The 20,586-nt window shown below is 34.0% G+C and overlaps 1 protein-coding gene across 1 annotated transcript; it reads left to right on the plus strand.

The window, feature by feature from the left end:
• Positions 1–1,200: 1,200 nt before the first annotated feature.
• Positions 1,201–17,052, plus strand: si:ch211-196c10.15 (uncharacterized). Its single transcript, XM_059355206.1, has 2 exons — positions 1,201–1,593; positions 16,688–17,052. Exons 1-2 carry the CDS (start codon positions 1,201–1,203, stop codon positions 17,039–17,041), a joined length of 747 nt encoding a protein of 248 aa, XP_059211189.1. The 3' UTR covers positions 17,042–17,052.
• The last annotated feature ends 3,534 nt before the right edge of the window (positions 17,053–20,586 follow it).

The following is a 20,586-nucleotide window of genomic DNA, read 5'->3' on the forward strand; positions in this document are numbered from 1 at the left end:
ATGATACATTTAAAATTATTACCCATTTTTATAAATTAAACCACTTAAAAGTTTATTAGGTAGTTTAAATGAGTGGAGTGGAGTCATTTCACCGTGTAGTATTAGTAATTTTACTGAAGGATCTGAATACTTCTTCCACCACTGTCCTTTTTACTTCTTTACTTCTTTATTTTTTTTTATTATTTTTTTAAATGATTATTATTTTTTTTTAATTTTCTTATTTTTTTTTAATTTCTTATCTTTTTTAATTTATTTTTTATTTTATTTTTTGTAATTATTATTATTATTTTATTATTTCTTATTTTTTTTAATTTTATTTAAAAAAAAAATAATTTTTAATTTAATTTAATTTAATTTAATTTAATTTAATTTAATTTAATTTTTTTTCTGCGCTTCTGCGCATGCGCGGATTTTCAACGCTTCTGCGCATGCTCGGCTTTCCAGCGCTTCTGCGCATGCGTGGCTTTTCAGCGCATGCGCAGAAGCACTGCAGGGCCGCACATGCGCAGAAGCGCCACGGGGCCGCACATGCGCAGAAGCGCCACGGGGCCGCACATGCGCAGAAGCGCCGCGGGGCCGCACATGCGCAGAAGCGCCGTAGGACTGCACATGCGCAGAAGCGCCACGGGGCCGCACATGCGCAGAAGCGCCGCGGGGCCGCACATGCGCAGAAGCGCCGCGGGGCCGCACATGCGCAGAAGCGCCACGGGGCCGCACATGCGCAGAAGCGCCACGGGGCCGCACATGCGCAGAAGCGCAGGAAAAAAAATAATAAAATAAATAAAAATAAAAATAAAAATAAAAATAAAAAATATATTTAAAAAAAAATAAAATAAAAAATAAATTAAAAAAGATAAGAAATTAAAAAAAAAATAAGAAAATTAAAAAAAATAATAATCATTTAAAAAAATAATAAAGGGAGAATCAAGATGGCGGAATGAACAGCTGCGTTTTTAGCAGGGTCTGAAAGAAATATTTAATTTCGTCCTAAAAAGCGTCATTCTAGACCAAAACAACTAACCCAAAGTAACATTCACAAAATAACAACACTATAAAGAAAGTTTGAAGACTCCAGCTGTGAAAAAAGAAGACGTTAATCTGACTGACGGTATGGATAAGGCTACACGTACGGGACCATGACTATAACTTGGCAGTACTCAAAGAGGCGTGTGATGATGAAGACATCCAAGAGATGAAGACATGGAAGAGGGCACGGTAATTCTTTTGAATGAACACAAACCGCTTCCCAGTCCTGATCCTAAAAGACTGAAGAAGAGAGACATGAAAACGAGAGAGAGAGAAAGAGAAGCTAACGTGAGTAACGATAGCATCTACGAAGCTATTCAAAAAGTCCTGCAGAGATTTGACACACAGGACGAGCGTCTCAAGAGCTTTGAACTCCGCATAGAGGCGAACACACAAGCGGTTAAGGAAAACAAGGAGGAAATTGAAAAAATGCAAAAGCAAATAGCCTCTCTGAAGAAAGAAAACAGCAATTTGACAGAAATGTGCAAAGAAAATGCCAGATACAAGAGGAGATGGGATCTGAGGCTACTGGGCTTGCCGGAGAAAGACAACGAGGATGTAAAAGAGGTTTTTTTTCTTTTTTTTTTTTTTTCAACTTTATTGCACAATACTATAATTACAAGTTCAATCAAGAATCTCCACTATGCATTCCCCCAAAAAACACAAAGAACAAAAACAAATACAACATTCTGCAAGGCAAAGAGTTAAATAAACAACAAAACTATCATCTCAGTAGGTCAAGTGGACATAGATACAAACTCCAAAAGAGATATAAAAGTATAAAAATAAACTATGACATTAGAAAATAAAATAAATAATAAATACAGGCAACAATACAGACAGATCCTCTTCAGCGCTGAGACAACCCCTCTCACCACACCACTCACATTCCGACCCCATGAAAAGGTGCCCAAAGATACATCATCACGTCATTTAAGACCTTGACACTTCATCCAGCCAATCATCAAAAAACTTTGATAAATCATTGCAAAGTTTTTTTATTGGTCCATATTTTTCAGCTAAAACTAATAGAGAGGAGTAAAATATTTTAAGTTCGTTTTTGAAACATATTAGTGAAGGTCTTTGATTTCTCCATTTACATGTATGAATATGATATTTTCCCATAATCATGATGATATTAATCATGTCAGATGTTTCTTTAGCGATGTCTTCCTTGTACATTAGGATTTGGTTCATATCGAAAGGTGTAATATTATCCATTGTGGTACTTAACCAATTATGCAGGTTCTGCCAAAAATGACTTGTGACTCTACATGAATTAAATAGATGTTCAATAGTTTCGGGTTCCTCAAGACAGAAAACGCAAGCTTCAACCTCAAAACAAACCAAATCTTTTCTTGAGAGTTTCAGCTGTAGGGTAATAACTGTTAATACTTTTATACTGTACTTATTTTGCTTTTGGTGGAATTGGCCATTTTAGATATTTGAAGTATTTATCTGTGTTGCATAATTCATTGTTTATTCTGATTTTTGCAGTTCTAGTATAATCATGAAAAGTTTTACATTTGAACACTTTCCCAATAAATTGGTTGTTACATTTTCTATCACTGATATGCAATTGATCAATTTTTAATTCTGGCATGGCCGCTTGTAATCTTGAATGAGAAAGTGTGTTTTGTATTAATTGTGCCAGAGCAAGAGGTATTGCTTTGCATATTCTGCTAAATTCTCTATAAGAACATTGAACATCATATTTTTCTTTAAAGGCATTAAAATGTATGAAATTTCCTTGGTCATCCATCAGATCTAAAACAAAAATCACCTTTTTTTCAAACCAATCCTGTACCAATCCTGCCAGGAACGACATCTGGAAGAAGTCCAAAGATGCAAGAGTATGCAAAGAACTGAACATTCACTTCAGGGAGGACTTTTCTAAAGAGGATCGAGAGGCCAGAGCCAAGTTGTGGCCGAGAGTGGAAGAGGCCAGGCGTAACGGCAGAAAGGCTTTCCTGAAAGAGGGATATGCTGTCATCGATGGAATAAGAGTTGAGCTCTAATAAATGGACAAAAAGACAAATGTCTTAATCTCAGGTAACCTGGAGTGACAACAACAGATCTGATGTTTTACAGTATAATCTAAATTTATATTAGATAAGTTCTGAGAAAAATGTTGGTTTTCTGTTGAAAAGTTGTTTTCAGTGGAGAAATAGTTTTGAAAGTTGATATATTTTTATGTTCAAGCAAAATAATAGACTCAAATAACAAAAAATGTTAGTTAAGTTGCATTAAGGAAAAAAAAAAGAATAACAAAGGTTATCACAGCTCTTTTTGGTTTATTGATTTTTCAAAAAGGATGTACTTTAACTTTAACTGTAGAAGAAGTTGATTTAAAGCACTTTTGGGGGTTGGTTTAATGAATATTTGCAATATAGGACTACATAAACATTCCTGCGTCTAGTAGGGTTAAAAGGCGCGTTCCAACAGGAGTTTTTGGAGTTATAAATGTCAGTATCTTTTGTTTCTATAAATGTAAGAGGTTTAAAAAATATTGTCAAACGCAAGGCTATTTTTTTATTTTGTAAGGAACAACAGGCAAATTGTTTTTTTTTTTTTTTACAAGAAACACACTCAGGGACAGCAGACGAAAAATTTTGGAAACAGCAATGGGGAGATGAAATCCTTTTCTCTCATGGAACTTCTCACTCTGCCGGAGTGATGGTGCTTTTCAACAAATTTCCAGGAAAGGTAATTGAACACAAAAGTGATACAGGTGGACACCGGCTTATAATGGTAGTAGAGATGCATGATCAAAGGTATATTTTACTTTGTGTGTATGGTTATAATAACAGAACAAATAATAGGGTCATGATGGCAAGTGTAGGGTCGCTCATAAACAATTGGAAAGCTACTTTTATAACAGAGAAAGTGGTAATGGGAGGTGACTTCAACATAGCTCCCGATTCATGGCTTGATCGTAAACCCCATAGAGGACAGCAACCTGAATATGATGATATTTTAACTAATATATGTACGTCAACACATACAATTGATTACTGGAGATTATCAAATCCCACCTTAATAAAATACACTTGGACTAATTCTGCAGATAGTAATCAGCGGTCAAGATTAGACTATTGGTTAATATCTCAGACAATATGGAAAGATGTTCTAGAATGTGAAATTTCAATATCGCCCCTAACAGATCACTGCACGATTCAATTGTCATTAAAAATAATCCAGCATCCCAAATCATCAGAAAATACTTGGAAATGTAATAATAGTTTATTACTAAACGAGGGATTCTGTAAACAAGTTAAAATCCTTTTTCAAAGTGTGAATAAACTTGACATGTCACATATGAATAAATGGGAATGGTTCAAATTTGAGCTTAAACAGTTAGCAATTGTGACAGGAAAAAGAATTTCACAAACAAGAAAACACAAACAAAAAGAATTAATTCTAAAAATAAATAAAATATGTGAAAAAACTGAAACGACACCAGAGGAAAAGGCTGAATTGAATGCCCTTCAAGTCAAACTAGACGATATGTACAGGGAAAAAGCTAATGGGGCGTTTATAAGATCAAGAGCCAGATGGATAGAACTAGGAGAAAAAAATACGTCATACTTCTATGGATTAGAAAAACACAGACAGAGTAAAAAGAGAATAAATAAACTTAAGAAAGATGACACTATTACTGATGACCAAAAACAGGTAAATGACGAAATATGGCTTTTTTATAACAATTTATACAAATCCAATTTCCAAAAAGAAGACTGTGACATATTATTTGAAACAGTCAAAGACAACATAAAAATGTTAAATGAAGAAGATAAAAAAATATTAGACGAGGATTTAACGACATCAGAACTGGAAAGTGCACTAAAACAGATGAAGAATGGAAAGTCACCAGGAATAGATGGTATAACATCAGAATTTTATAAACACTTTTGGAATGACATTAAAGATCTATTACATAAAGCCTTTTTGGAGTGTATAGAAAAAGGATGCTTATCCCCCAAAAATGAAAACTTGGTTGATAACACTATTACCCAAACCTAATAAAGACTTACTGAACCTAGACAACTGGAGACCTATAACTCTTCTTTGTAACGACTACAAATTAATAGCGCTTGTATATGCAAATCGTCTTAAAAATGTATTGGTCAATGTGGTGGATGAGTTTCAGTCAGCCTTCATTAAAGGTAGACATATACACAACAATGTGAGATTAATATTGGATATGTTAGACTATCAATCGCTTATTGATTCAGAAAGTCTCATCCTTTTCATAGATTTTTTCAAAGCCTTTGATTCTGTAGAACACTCGTTTCTGATTCAGACACTAAAAAAATTTGGATTTGGTGAAAAGTTTTGTAGAGTGATCGGAATGTTTTATAAAGAAATAATCAGCTATGTTTCTCTTAATCCAGGAATGACCTCTAGAATAAATATCTCTCGCGGGATCAGACAAGGCTGTCCCATATCACCGAAACTCTTCATTCTTTGCACACAGATGTTGGCTTATCTGATTGTAAATAACCAGGAATTTAAAGGGATTAATATCTTTGATTATGAATTTCGCATTAGTCAATTCGCGGATGATACGGTTTTCTTCTTAAAGGACAAATCAGTTGTCGGTAAAGCATTGAGCATTATCTCTCTTTTTTCCAAAGCATCTGGTCTGACTATAAATTTAAAGAAAAGCGAAATACTACCATTATATCCTTGTAAAGATACACAAATAATGTCCATCCTTGTTAAATCCGAAGTTAAATATTTAGGCATTAAATTGATAAAACAGATTAAAAAAAGGGAGGAAAAGAATATGAATGAAAAATTAGAAAATATGAAAAAAACCTTAAATCATTGGCTAAAGAGAGATTTATCCATTATTGGTCGTAACCTATTATCCAAGTCTGAGGGGATATCAAAATTGATTTATCCATGTTACTCGATGTACGTGGCTCCTAAAAACATCAAAAAGGCAAACTCCATAATATATAACTTCATATGGAGAAACAAAACGCATTATGTTAAAAAATCACAACTGGTTAAAGATTATAAGAAAGGAGGTTTGAAAACACTGGACTTTGAGTCAATGGTAGGAGTCTTTAAAATAAACTGGATAAAAGCTTTTATATCACAGACAAATTCAATCTGGTTTCACATCCCCAGAAATATTTTTAAGAAAATGGGAGGGTTGGATTTTCTGTTAAAATGTGATTTTGAAACTACAAAACTGCCTGTGAAGCTATCTGAATTTCATAAACAAGTATTGTACTATTGGAAGATGATATTTTCCCATAATTTTACTCCACATGGCTCCACATTGTGGAATAACAGAACAATTACGATAAATAGGAAAACTGTCTTCAAACAGGATTGGTTTGAAAAAAAGGTGATTTTTGTTTTAGATCTGATGGATGACCAAGGAAATTTCATACATTTTAATACCTTTAAAGAAAAATATGATGTTCAATGTTCTTATAGAGAATTTAGCAGAATATGCAAAGCAATACCTCTTGCTCTGGCACAATTAATACAAAAGACACTTTCTCATTCAAGATTACAAGCGGCCATGCCAGAATTAAAAATTGATAAATTGCATATCAGTGATAGAAAATGTAACAACCAATTTATTGGGAAAGTGTTCAAATGTAAAACTTTTCATGATTATACTAGAACTGCAAAAATCAGAATAAACAATGAATTATGCAACACAGATAAATACTTCAAATATATAAAATGGCCAATTCCACCAAAAGCAAAAGAAGTACAGTATAAAATTATTAACAGTTATTACCCTACAGCTGAAACTCTCAAGAAAAGATTTGGTTTTGAGGTTGAAGCTTGCGTTTTCTGTCTTGAGGAACCCGAAACTATTGAACATCTATTTAATTCATGTAGAGTCACAAGTCATTTTTGGCAAAACCTGCATAATTGGTTAAGTACCACAATGGATAATATTACACCTTTCAATATGAACCAAATCCTAATGTACAAGGAAGACATCGCTAAAGAAACATCTGACATGATGAATATCATCATGATTATGGGAAAATATCATATTCATACATGTAAATGGAGAAATCAAAGACCTTCACTAATATGGTTCAAAAACGAATTTAAAATATTTTACTCCTCTCTATTGGTTTAAGCTGAAAAATATGGACCAATAAAAAAACTTTGCAATGATTTATCAAAGTTTTTTGATGATTGGCTGGATGAAGTGTCAAGGTCTTAAATGACGTGATGATGTATTTTTGGGCACCTTTTCATGGGGTCGGAATGTGAGTGGTGTGGTGAGAGGGGTTGTCTCAGCGCTGAAGAGGATCTGTCTGTATTGTTGCCTGTATTTATTATTTATTTTATTTTCTTTTATTTTTCTTTCATAGTTTATTTTTATACTTTTATATCTCTATTGGAGTTTGTATCTATGTCCACTTGACCTACTGAGATGATAGTTTTGTTGTTTATTTAACTCTTTGCCTTGCAGAATGTTGTATTTGTTTTTGTTCTTTGTATTTTTTGGGGGAATGCATAGTGGAGATTCTTGATTGAACTTGTAATTATAGTATTGTGCAATAAAGTTGGAAAAAAAAAAAATCATGGTCACTGGTGCCAGTAAGGTTATACAGCTTTTAGATATAATGTCATCCTGTCAATCCTTCATCTACTAAAGTGGAAGACTTTGACCCTGACGTGATTTGAACACAGTACTGGACTTAAAGTTATTTGAGGTACTTTTATGTACATTTTATGTAACTTTATACTTCTACTCCACTACATTTTGAGGCATATATTGTACTTTTTACTCCTCTACATTTAGTTGAGAGCTTAAGTTACTTTTCAGGTCAAGATTTAAAATGAAAAACATGATACATATAATTATTACCCATTTTTATAAATTAAACCACTTAAAAGTTTATTAGGTAGTTTAAATGAGTGGAGTGGAGTCATTTCACAGTGTAGTATTAGTCATTTTACTGAAGTAAAGGATCTGAATACTTCTTCCACCACTGTCCTTTTTACTTCTTTACTTCTTTATTTTTTTATTTTTTTTTAATATTATTTTTTGTAATTATTATTATTATTTTTTTAATTTCTTATTTTTTTTATTTTATTAAAAAACTTTTTTTTAATTTTTAATTTAATTTAATTTAATTTTTATTAATTTTTTCCTGCGCTTCTGCGCATGCGCGGGTTTTCAACGCTTCTGCGCATGCTCGGCATTTCAGCGCTTCTGCGCATGCGTGGCTTTTCAGCGCATGCGCAGAAGCACCGCAGGGCCGCACATGCGCAGAAGCGCCGCGGGGCCGCACATGCGCAGAAGCGCCGCGGGGCCGCACATGCGCAGAAGCGCCGCGGGGCCGCACATGCGCAGAAGCACCGTAGGGCCGCACATGCGCAGAAGCGCCGCGGGGCCGCACATGCGCAGAAGCGCCGCGGGGCCGCACATGCGCAGAAGCGCCGCGGGGCCGCACATGCGCAGAAGCGCCGCGGGGCCGCACATGCGCAGAAGCACCGTGGGGCCGCACATGCGCAGAAGCGCAGGAAAAAAATAATAAAATAAATAAAAATAAAAATAAAAAATATATTTAAAAAAATAAATAAATTAAAAATAAATTAAAAAAGATAAGAAATTAAAAAAAATAAGAAAATTAAAAAAATAATAATCATTTAAAAAAATAATTAAAAAAAATAAAGAAGTAAAGAAGTAAAAACGACAGTGGTGGAAGAAGTATTCAGATTCTTTACTTCAGTAAAATGACTAATACCACACTGTGAAATGACTCCACTCCGCTCATTTAAACTACCTAATAAACTTTTAAGTGGTTTAATTCATAAAAATGGGTAATAATTTTAAAATGTATCATGTTTTTCATTTTAAATCTTGACCTGAAAAGTAACTTAAGCTCTCAACTAAATGTAGAGGAGTAAAAAGTACAATATATGCCTCAAAATGTAGTGGAGTCGATGTATAAAGTTACATAAAATGTACATAAAAGTACCTCAAAATTGTACTTTAAGTCCAGTACTTGAGTAAATGTACATAGTTACTTTCCACCATTGCTACCTGCCTCTTCTAACTTATACATATCAGTTAAGAGTCCTCCTTCAGACACTGTATGAGGATTAAAGGGATAGTTTGTGCATTATTATACAAAACTTGGTACAATTATTGTCAATGCCCTCCTGAGGATAACCCTTTAAGGTTTTATTGATCGGCCCTGTTAGAAAAATTGCATGAGGAAACCTTGAAAATTGATAATCTGTCACCAACAGAAAAAACCTCACCATTTTTCTGCGCAGTTCGTTGATGGGGAAATGAAGAGCTGGAGACGTCCAAGTTCTCAGTTTAACATAGTTTTATTACAATACGTCAAAAAATGTGCACTTTACAGAGATCTCCGGGTTCAAAAACTCATGTCCCTGAATACAAACAGACGTGTTTCAGTTCGTGAAGTCTCAACCACGACTCTCTCCCTGAACCCATTAAAATACTAACATTTGTTTACAAAACATGCTGGTCGATTACTTCCAGGAAGTTCCGCCTTCTTGATCGCTGGTTCGCCAGTTTTAATTAACACAACGCCACCTGGGTGCTTGCTGCCCCAGACAAGGCCATCCTGCCCTGGCCTCTTCTCCAGAACATTCAACAAAAACCTCCTGCCTTGTTGTTGTGTCTCACAAAGATAGTATGTCTACAGAGTCAAAGGATTTTCACTGTCTCACATAGATTCTAAAAGTCTAAAAAATATGAAACAGACAATGAAATATATGTAGTCAAAGTTTCTAAACCAAAATTAACACACCCACATAATCATTGTATCAAAATCATATTGTCTGACTTAATATAAATGCATAGAGATATTTCACCCAAGGTTTGACCTTTGATAGTGACCTGCGTCACACACAGAGACAGAGAACAGAGACAGACAACAGAGAAGCAGAAATCAAGCATCAAATCATTTACCAATATAGAAAATAATCAATTATTTTAACACTATATCAATATAGTATAATTGGGCCATTTTTAGGCATTTAAAAATTTGACCATTTTTGACAAAAATCAACATATTATAATATGACTTTTTTTGAAAGAGTCATTTTTGTTCATCCCATAATATGGTGTGTTTCTGTAATGTCTGGCATATTATGTTATAATATGTATCAACAGACTATAATAGACCCATTTTAAGCATTTTAAGCATTTTAAAATTTGATCATTCTTGACAAAAATCAACTATAGTACTTTAACTATATGCTAAAGTATGACTTATTTTTAGGGGGGGGGGGGGGGGGGGGGGGGGGGTCCTTTTTGGACACCCCATAATATGGTGGGGTTTTTTTGTTATATCTGGCCATATTTTGTTTTAAAATGTATCAACAGAGTATAATTGTACCACTTTAAGGCACTTTAGAATTTGACCATTTTTGACAGAAATCAACACTTTTTTTAGGGGGTCATTTTTGGCCTTTTTTTGGACAAACTATACTGCCACATTTACCAACAATATATGTTATACATGTAATACATGTACCAAAATATGGTGTTAATATGTCATTTCTGGTATATTATGTTTTGATATGTATCAACAGAGTATAATTGACCCATTTTATGCATTTTTAAATTTGACATGGACATGCTACCATGATTTTGAGGCTAATGATGAAGCCGACCACACTACACCAATTCTGGCAAACTACACTGGCACGGAATTCATTTATAAACAGGAGCCAGGACAGGAAACTGAACGGTGCAGAAACATGTCCAAATATTAGCAATGAACTTATAAAGCATGACTCTGGTGGGACTCGAACCCACAAGCTTTGAATCACTTCAACTGTGCTAACCTAGAGTGCCCTATCAATTGCGCCACAGAGCCTGTTTACACATTTTTATACATGTGGTAGTATAGTTTGTTCAAGTATAGGTAAAAGAAAAGACCATATTATGGGATGTCCAAAAATGTTTGAGAAAAACAACATGGAAACAGCCAAAATGGCCACCAGGAACTTTTTTTTTTTTTTTTTTTTTTTTTTAAACTTTATTGATAATTAAGGAACATTACAATCATGAGGTCAGACAAAAAGGGATTTCAAGAAACAAACAAATTTCATGAAACAAAGAACTAATCAGGAGAAATAGTCGTAAAAAATAAAATAAATAAAAAGAATAATGAAAAGAAAAAGAGGTACATACAATGATCATGCAGAGAGTACGAGGTACATAACGTCTGAATATTCTTTTTTTTTCTTTTCCACAAATTACATAAATTTATTCACTGAACATTGAAAACACCAGGGGGTTCAAGAGTTCATTGCCAGTCCTTTAAAATTAAAAGATCAAATCAAACGTACAGTCTTTAACAGTTTCAGTGTCTTTGCAGCTTTGTTGTTGTTTACACCTTCAAGTGTGGTGCCATACTGCTTAAGTTCAATAATAAAACGACGAAAGCAGGGTTTGGAGTCAGACCATTTAGATTTGTGTATATGAAATTTTCCAAGGATAATTAGAAGTTGTATTATGTAGGCAGTGTTGTTGTCCATCTTATCGAAAATAAAATAGAGCATCACATCAAACACAGTAACATGTATAGTAGTACCCATTTTTCCATTTACAAAGTCTTGCATATCATTCCAAAATTGCTTTGAATGATGACAATGATAAAACAAATGAAACAATGTCTCTTTGTTAACATTGCAGAAAGTACAAGAGTAGTAAATGTTTAGCTTAAATCTCTCCAAGACCTCCTTAGCGGGATAAACACGGTGTAACACTTTGTAGGATACTTCTTTCACTTTACTATTAATGCAAAATTTATTTAAAACACTACAAGCTTTTTTCCACTGTACATTGCTCATGATAGATGACCAAAAGAATTTTGCTGCAGGAGCTGTAGTATAGTTCAATGCATTTCTGATGTGTCTGTTACTGCAAGGTTTATCATGAATATTGATATCTCCAATAAAAATCTGCCTAGAACTAAATGAGCTGGTTTCTGATAAGTTACAGTTCTTTAAAAAGAGAAGAGAACCGGCAGGAATTGCATTAGAGATAACAACATATTCTTTAGGTGTGATTGTAATCTTGAATTTTTGAATAAGTTCTGAATGTGACATCAACACACCATTCTTATTTAATAATTGACATACAAGTAAAATTCCATTATCATACCATGAGCAATAAAACAGGGATTTTCTTTTGTGTAGAATTTCCTTGTTATTCCAAATATAGTACCTATGAGGACTGAAGTTGTGTTTATAAGCTAATAACCACGCTAAGAGGGCTTGTTTGTGAAAATTAGCTAAACGAAATGGGATTTTATCAATGGAGAAATTACATTTTAATAAAAAATCAATGCCACCAATCAATTTAAATAAATAAGATGGGAAAGCATACCATATACTGTTGGAGTTCTTTGGGAATTCAATAAGCCATTTGACCTTAAATGTATTATTTAATAAACTAAAGTCCAAGACCTCAAGACCACCTTGTTCCCTACTACCTTTGATTGTCTCTTTTCTGAGATAGTGGGTTTTTTCCTCCAGATATAGTCATACAGTATCTTATCCATTTGTTTAATAACATTTGTTGGGACATGTAGTGAAAAAGATACATAGACAGATCTAGATATACCTTCTGTTTTTGATAACAAGATCCTTCCAAATAAAGATATATCTCTCATCAACCATGAGTTCAATTTCGATTTTGTTTTTTCAATAATAGGATCAAAATTGGCTTTACTTCGCTGTTCCACATCCTTACAGATAACAACTCCTAGGTAGGTTACCTTTTCTCTAATTGGAATTCCATGATAGCTTGACAGATTACAATTTTTAATTGGAAATAAGACAGATTTATCTAAATTCATCTTTAAACCAGAAACATCAGAGAATTCATTTATACAAGCCACAGCTTCTGAAATCTGTCTCTTGTCTTTTAGAAAGATTGCAGTATCGTCTGCCAGTTGACATAATTTGAAGTTCTTACCTACTGCACTTATACCCATGAAGGGTGATTTCTTTATGTAAGTGGCCATTGTTTGGGTTACTAATATAAACAAAAATGGAGATACAGGAAAACCCTGTCTAATACCTCGATGAATGTCAAATCGACCTGATGTGCCATATTTCAGTTTTACAGAGCTGGAGCAATTCTTATATAGAGTTTTGATCGCATTACAGAAATATTTTCCAAAGCCAAAAAAGGGGATAGTCTTAAAAATGAACTCATGTTCGATCGTGTCAAAGGCTTTGTAGAAATCAATAAAAAAGATAAAACTTTCATCTGGTATTAAATCACGATAATCTATCATATCTAGTATCAGGCGGATGTTATTGCTAATGTCTTTTTTGTATAAAGCCGGATTGCTCTATATCTATTATTTGATCTAAACCATGTTTTAACCTCCTAGCAAAAATTAAAGCAAATAATTTTGTATCATTGTTCAAAAGACTGATAGGCCTCCAATTTCCTATATATAATCGGTCTTTTTTTGGTTTGGGAATTAATGTGATTACTCCTTGCCTTAATGTCGGAGGAAGCTCACCTTTTTGAATGCATTCATTAAACATGGCTAGTAGGAAAGGGGCAAGTTTAAGAATGAAAGTTTTATAAAATTCCCCTGTCAAGCCGTCATTCGCAAGAGACTTGTTTTCTTTAAGGGATTTAATACATTCATTCATTTCAGGCAGCGATATTTCCTCTTCACATGAGACTCTAAGATCATCATTTATTTTTCTTGAGTCTGCTGAAATATCGTTTAAGAAAGATTCAATATTTGAGGGTGTAAAGGTTGAGGAGTATAAATCTTGATAGAATTGAGCTACATGTTGAGAGATTATTTTAGGATCATCTGAGATTGTGCCATTTATCGTCAATTTACTCACTGCTGCAAATTCTGCATTTCTTTTTTCTAAGCTAAAAAAATATTTGGTATTTTTCTCACCTTGTTCAAGCCATTTACATCTTGATCTAATAAAAGCGCTCCTAGTTTTTTCCACATAAATATTCTCTAATTGGTTTTGTAAGTTGTTTAAATTCAACATCTCTTCGTTAGTTAAATCATTGCAATTTTTTGTTTGCAGATTCAAAAGAGCTTTAATAATCTCAATTTCTTTTTGTTTTTTCAAATTTGCTATGAATTTACCTTTTTTAATTGCCACCCTTCGAATCTCATATTTCATTAATTCCCAAAAGTACCCATAAGTACCATTAATACATGCTTTACTCCAGTACTTGTCAATAATAACATTAATTTCTGCTCTAAGGTCTGCATTCTTCAATAACAAGTTATTCAACTTCCAATAACCTGGGTTGTTTTTCTCTGTACATGTATTATTTAGAGTGACTTTGATAAAGATCCCTCTATGGTCTGTTAGAATTGCTGGTTCAATTTAGATATCTCCAACCATAGGGACAAGATCATTAGAGATGAGCCAGAAGTCTATGCGTGATTGTAAGGACATATTCTTATTGCACCAGGTATACATGTTGTTTTGAGGGTTTTTCTGTCTCCAAATATCAATTAAATTCATTCTTAAACAAATATTTTCCAGTTCACAGTTAGTAGTTGTGTTTTTTGGAGGCCATCCATCTATATTTTCATTAAAGACAGTATTAAAATCACCTCCCCATATTACTTTAGCAAGTGGATAAGATGTGTAAATATGATATATTTTTGATTCAATACTTTGAAACAATGCTAAGTTGGTGGTCTTATTGTTAGTGGCATAAATATTAATCAAAATAAATTGACTTTGATTCATATCAACAACTAAAATGATCCATCTCCCTGACCTATCAGTTTCACTGTGTAATATCTGGCCTTTGAATTGGTCCCTTAATATGGCGACCCCTGCTGATCGATTATTTCCATCAGAAAACCATATTTCATTACCCCATTGATTTTTCCAAAAAGACTCATCTGCTGAACAAGCATGAGTTTCCTGTATAAAATGAAAATCAGCACCTTTACCTCTGCAATATAAATAAATGGCTTTTCTTTTAAATAGGTCTCGTATTCCCCTGGCATTAATAGAAAACACAGAAAGAAACATTAGAACAAGAAAGAAGAAAAAAGAAAACTTTCACTCTTTTAGACTGAGCTTAACTTTTGTGATAGGCTATAGGGTTCTCGCATATTTAACATGTTGAATGAACAATAACACAGCAGAACTTATAGAACAAGTTTGCGTTCACTTTTGTAAATTCAGAGAATATGACAAACTGTTTTAGAGTAATGGCCATTTCGATTTTACATCTAACCTCATCAACATCTTGAATGATGTTGATTTATCAACTGATAATAATTAAATGTTCATTTAAACAATACTGAAGTCGTTGTAGATTTTAACTATTTTCACCTTTCATCTTTATTTCCCTTTTCCATCAGGAGGATGCAGTTCTTTCCCCTCAATAAACGCCCTGGCTCCACTGAAGTATGCAGACTTGCCCTCTTTTCTTGCCTTTTCCACAAGTGGCCACAGGCGGCTTCTGGCTTCTCTGTCACTGGCAGAGAGGTCCTCCTTGAAGCTGTAACCTTTATTCTTCAAGAAGTCGTTCTATCTACAAACATAACTTTTCCCCGCATAGATACTATATATGGAACAATAAAGACATTATATATAGAAACAAATCCTTATTTTACCCCTATTGGTTTACTCACAATATACTCCTAGTTCATCAGTTATTTAACTCAAATGGCACCTTACTTACATATCAGGAATTTGTCATAAAATATAGAATCCCAATTCCTATTAATGAATATAATATTGTTATCAATGCTATCCCTCTAGGTGTAATTATGTTATTTAGATGCACTTTAACACAAAATCCGACTGTTTTGCCCCTTGATCCATCCAAACATGAAATTGGCCAAATTTGTTTCTCTTCTACACGCAACAATAACCGAAAAATACGTTCACTGTTTCAGAAAGAAGTTGTATCAACCCCCTACATCATTGCTTGTTGGAATAATTTTATTGATAACCTTAATTGGGAGAAGATTTGGAATTTGCCAGCAAAATATATAGTCAACAATAAGATCAAAGAAATTTCTTTTAAAATAATTCACAGAATCTACCCCACTAAAATTTTTCTTCAATGTTTTAAAAAAGATTTAGATTTGAATTGCTTTTTTTGTGAAGGGCACCCTGAAAGTATTTTTCATTTATTTTGGTCTTGCCCTTTTTCGTCTAAGTTCTGGAAAGATATTTGTAACTTCCTTTTTTTTTCAATTGAACCTAATTTGTCCCTTTGTTTTGTAAATATACTGTTTGGTTTCACTGACTTCCCATACACAAAAAAAAAAATCAATATTACATTATAAATCTAATTATACTATTGGCAAAATATCACATACATAAATCTCGATACACAAAAAAAAAATCCCCTCTTTTCTATATTTATAAGTGAAACCAAGCAGTATATTAATTCTATTAAAGACTCTACTAATTTGAAAGCTGCTAAAACTCTGAATATTTGTAATTTTTATAATATTTTTGTATGACAACCTCTTTATGATTTATTGAAACCCCCTGGCGACGTTCTGATGTATTTTTTGTATTACACCCCACCCAACTGCCTTAATAAAGTTTCTTTAAAAAAAAAAAAAAAAAAAAAAAAAAGAGGAGATGGGATCTGAGGTTACTGGGCTTGCCGGAGAAAGACAACGAGGATGTAAAAGAGGTTGTAATCGGGATCCTGACCAGGGTGATTCCAGTGGCAGTGGACAAAATCCGAGAGTTGGTAGACACGGTTCATCGCCTGGGCAAGAAAAATGATGCAGCGCACAACAAAATGCCGAGGCCCATCATCATTCAGTTTGCAACGCGGACGGCCAGGAACGACATCTGGAAGAAGTCCAAAGATGCAAGAGTATGCAGAGAACTGAACATTCACTTCAGGGAGGACTTTTCTAAAGAGGATCGAGAGGCCAGAGGCAAGTTGTGGCCGAGAGTGGAAGAGGCCAGGCGTAACGGCAGAAAGGCTTTCCTGAAAGAGGGATATGCTGTCATCGATGGAATAAGAGTTGAGCTCTAATAAATGGACAGAAAGACAAATGTCTTAATCTCAGGTAACCTGGAGTGACAACAACAGATCTGATGTTTTACAGTATAATCTAAATTTATATTAGATAAGTTCTGAGAAAAATGTTGGTTTTCTGTTGAAAAGTTGTTTTCAGTGGAGAAATAGTTTTGAAAGTTGATATATTTTTATGTTCAAGCAAAATAATAGACTCAAATAACAAAAAATGTTAGTTAAGTTGCATTAAGGAAAAAAAAAGAATAACAAAGGTTATCACAGCTCTTTTTGGTTTATTGATTTTCCAAAAGGGATATACTTTAACTTTAACTGTAGAAGAAGTTGATTTAAAGCACTTTTGGGGGTTGATTTAATGAATATTTGCAATATAGGACTACATAAACATTCCTGCGTCTAGTAGGGTTAAAAGGCGCGTTCCAACAGGAGTTTTTGGAGTTATAAATGTCAGTATCTTTTGTTTCTATAAATGTAAGAGGTTTAAAAAATATTGTCAAACGCAAGGCTATTTTTTTATTTTGTAAGGAACAACAGGCAAATTGTTTTTTTTTTTTTACAAGAAACACACTCAGGGACAGCAGACGAAAAATTTTGGAAACAGCAATGGGGAGATGAAATCCTTTTCTCTCATGGAACTTCTCACTCTGCCGGAGTGATGGTGCTTTTCAACAAATTTCCAGGAAAGGTAATTGAACACAAAAGTGATACAGGTGGACACTGGCTTATAATGGTAGTAGAGATGCATGATCAAAGGTATATTTTACTTCGTGTGTATGGTTATAATAACAGAACAAATAATAGGGTCATGATGGCAAGTGTAGGTTCGCTCATAAACAATTGGAAAGCTACTTTTATAACAGAGAAAGTGGTAATGGGAGGTGACTTCAACATAGCTCCCGATTCATGGCTTGATCGTAAACCCCATAGAGGACAGCAACCTGAATATGATGATATTTTAACTAATATATGTACGTCAACAAATACAATTGATTACTGGAGATTATCAAATCCCACCTTAATAAAATACACTTGGACTAATTCTGCAGATAGTAATCAGCGGTCAAGATTAGACTATTGGTTAATATCTCAGACAATATGGAAAGATGTTCTAAAATGTGAAATTTCAATATCGCCCCTAACAGATCACTGCATGATTGAATTATCATTAAAAATAATCCAGCATCCCAAATCATCAGAAAATACTTGGAAATGTAATAATAGTTTATTACTAAACGAGGGATTCTGTAAACAAGTTAAAATCCTTTTTCAACGTGTGAATAAACTTGACATGTCACATATGAATAAATGGGAATGGTTCAAATTTGAGCTTAAACAGTTAGCAATTGTGACAGGAAAAAGAATTTCACAAACAAGAAAACACAAACAAAAAGAATTAATTCTAAAAATAAATAAAATATGTGAAAAAACTGAAACGACACCAGAGGAAAAGGCTGAATTGAATGCCCTTCAAGTCAAACTAGACGATATGTACAGGGAAAAAGCTAATGGAGCGTTTATAAGATCAAGAGCCAGATGGATAGAACTAGGAGAAAAAAATACGTCATACTTCTATGGATTAGAAAAACATAGACAGAGTAAAAAGAGAATAAATAAACTTAAGAAAGATGACACTATTACTGATGACCAAAAATGGGTAAATGACGAAATATGGCTTTTTTATAACAATTTATACAAATCCAATTTCCAAAAAGAAGACTGTGACATATTATTTGAAACAGTCAAAGACAACATAAAAATGTTAAATGAAGAAGATAAAAAAATATTAGACGAGGATTTAACGACATCAGAACTGGAAAGTGCACTAAAACAGATGAAGAATGGAAAGTCACCAGGAATAGATGGTATAACATCAGAATTTTATAAACACTTTTGGAATGACATTAAAGATCTATTACATAAAGCCTTTTTGGAGTGTATAGAAAAAGGATGCTTATCCCCCACAATGAAAACTGGGTTGATAACACTATTACCCAAACCTAATAAAGACTTACTGAACCTAGACAACTGGAGACCTATAACTCTTCTTTGTAACGACTACAAATTAGTAGCGCTTGTATATGCAAATCGTCTTAAAAATGTATTGGTCAATGTGGTGGATGAGTTTCAGTCAGCCTTCATTAAAGGTAGACATATACACAACAATGTGAGATTAATATTGGATATGTTAGACTATCAATCGCTTATTGATGTCACACCGTGGTGAGGTCTTGGGTTTTTTATGTTTGGTCTTGTCACTGCTTTTATTTTGAAAAGTAACTCTCCTCTCGTTTCAGATCACCTGCCCCTCCCTGTGTGTGTCACCTGCCTGAGTGTCTCCCCTGATTACCAATTGTGTTCACCTGGTGCTCCCTCCCTCATGTGTTAAATAGTCTGTGTCTCCCTTGTCCTGTGCCAGTGTGTCGTTTTTCGTCTCGCCAGCATTTCCACAGTTCTTGTCATCGCCACAGTCATCTGCCTTGCTTCGTTTTCAAGTTTGGTTCTCCTCGTAAGAGTGATTTTCTTTTGTAAATTTTCACAGCTTAGCTGCTCCCTTAGTTTGTTGGTTGTTTAGATCACCTTGTTGTATTTCCTCCTTAAGAGTGATTTTGTGTTATTTAGTTTTTGCCCTTAGATTGTTCCTCCATTTTACGGAGTGATTTTTAGTTTAGTCCTTTTTCCCTGTTTAGGTTTCCTCCCTTTTGGAGCGCCCTTAGTTTATTAGGATTTTTGTTTGTCCCTTTTTCTCCCTTTCCCTTGTCTAGTTAACTGTTCTTTTCCCCATAGCATTGTTTGCCCTGAGATCAGGATAGTCAGGAGTTTTGTGTTTTTCCCTCTTTGTAGGGATTATTATTGTTAGGTCCTTAGACGGTTAATGTTCATAGCCTTTTTGTTTCCTCTGTTCGGGGAGTTCCTCTTGCTGACCAAGTACCTAAATAAAGTGCTTTTGACATACTCTGAAATATCTCTGCGTCTGAGTCCTGCTTCGAGCACGGCCTGACAATTGATTCAGAAAGTCTCATCCTTTTCATAGATTTTTTTCAAAGCCTTTGATTCTGTAGAACACTCTTTTCTGATTCAGACACTAAAAAAATTTGGATTTGGTGAAAAGTTTTGTAAAGTGATCGGAATGTTTTATAAAGAAATAATCAGCTATTTTTCTCTTAATCCAGGAATGACCCCTAGAATAAATATCTCTCGCGGGATCAGACAAGGCTGTCCAATGTCACCGAAACTCTTCATTCTTTGCACACAGATGTTGGCTTATCTGATTATAGATAACCAGGAATTTAAAGGGATTAATATCTTTGATTATGAATTTCGCATTAGTCAATTCGCGGATGATACGGTTTTCTTCCTAAAGGACAAATCAGTTGTCGGTAAAGCATTGAGCATTATCTCTCTTTTTTCCAAAGCATCTGGTCTGACTATAAATTTAAAGAAAAGCGAAATACTACCATTATATCCTTGTAAAGATACACAAATAATGTCCATCCCTGTTAACCCTGTAAAACCCAGATATAGACAAACGCAAAAAAAAAAATTTT

This window comes from Centropristis striata, chromosome 17 (assembly GCF_030273125.1).
Source record: "Centropristis striata isolate RG_2023a ecotype Rhode Island chromosome 17, C.striata_1.0, whole genome shotgun sequence".
NCBI lineage: Eukaryota > Metazoa > Chordata > Actinopteri > Perciformes > Serranidae > Centropristis > Centropristis striata.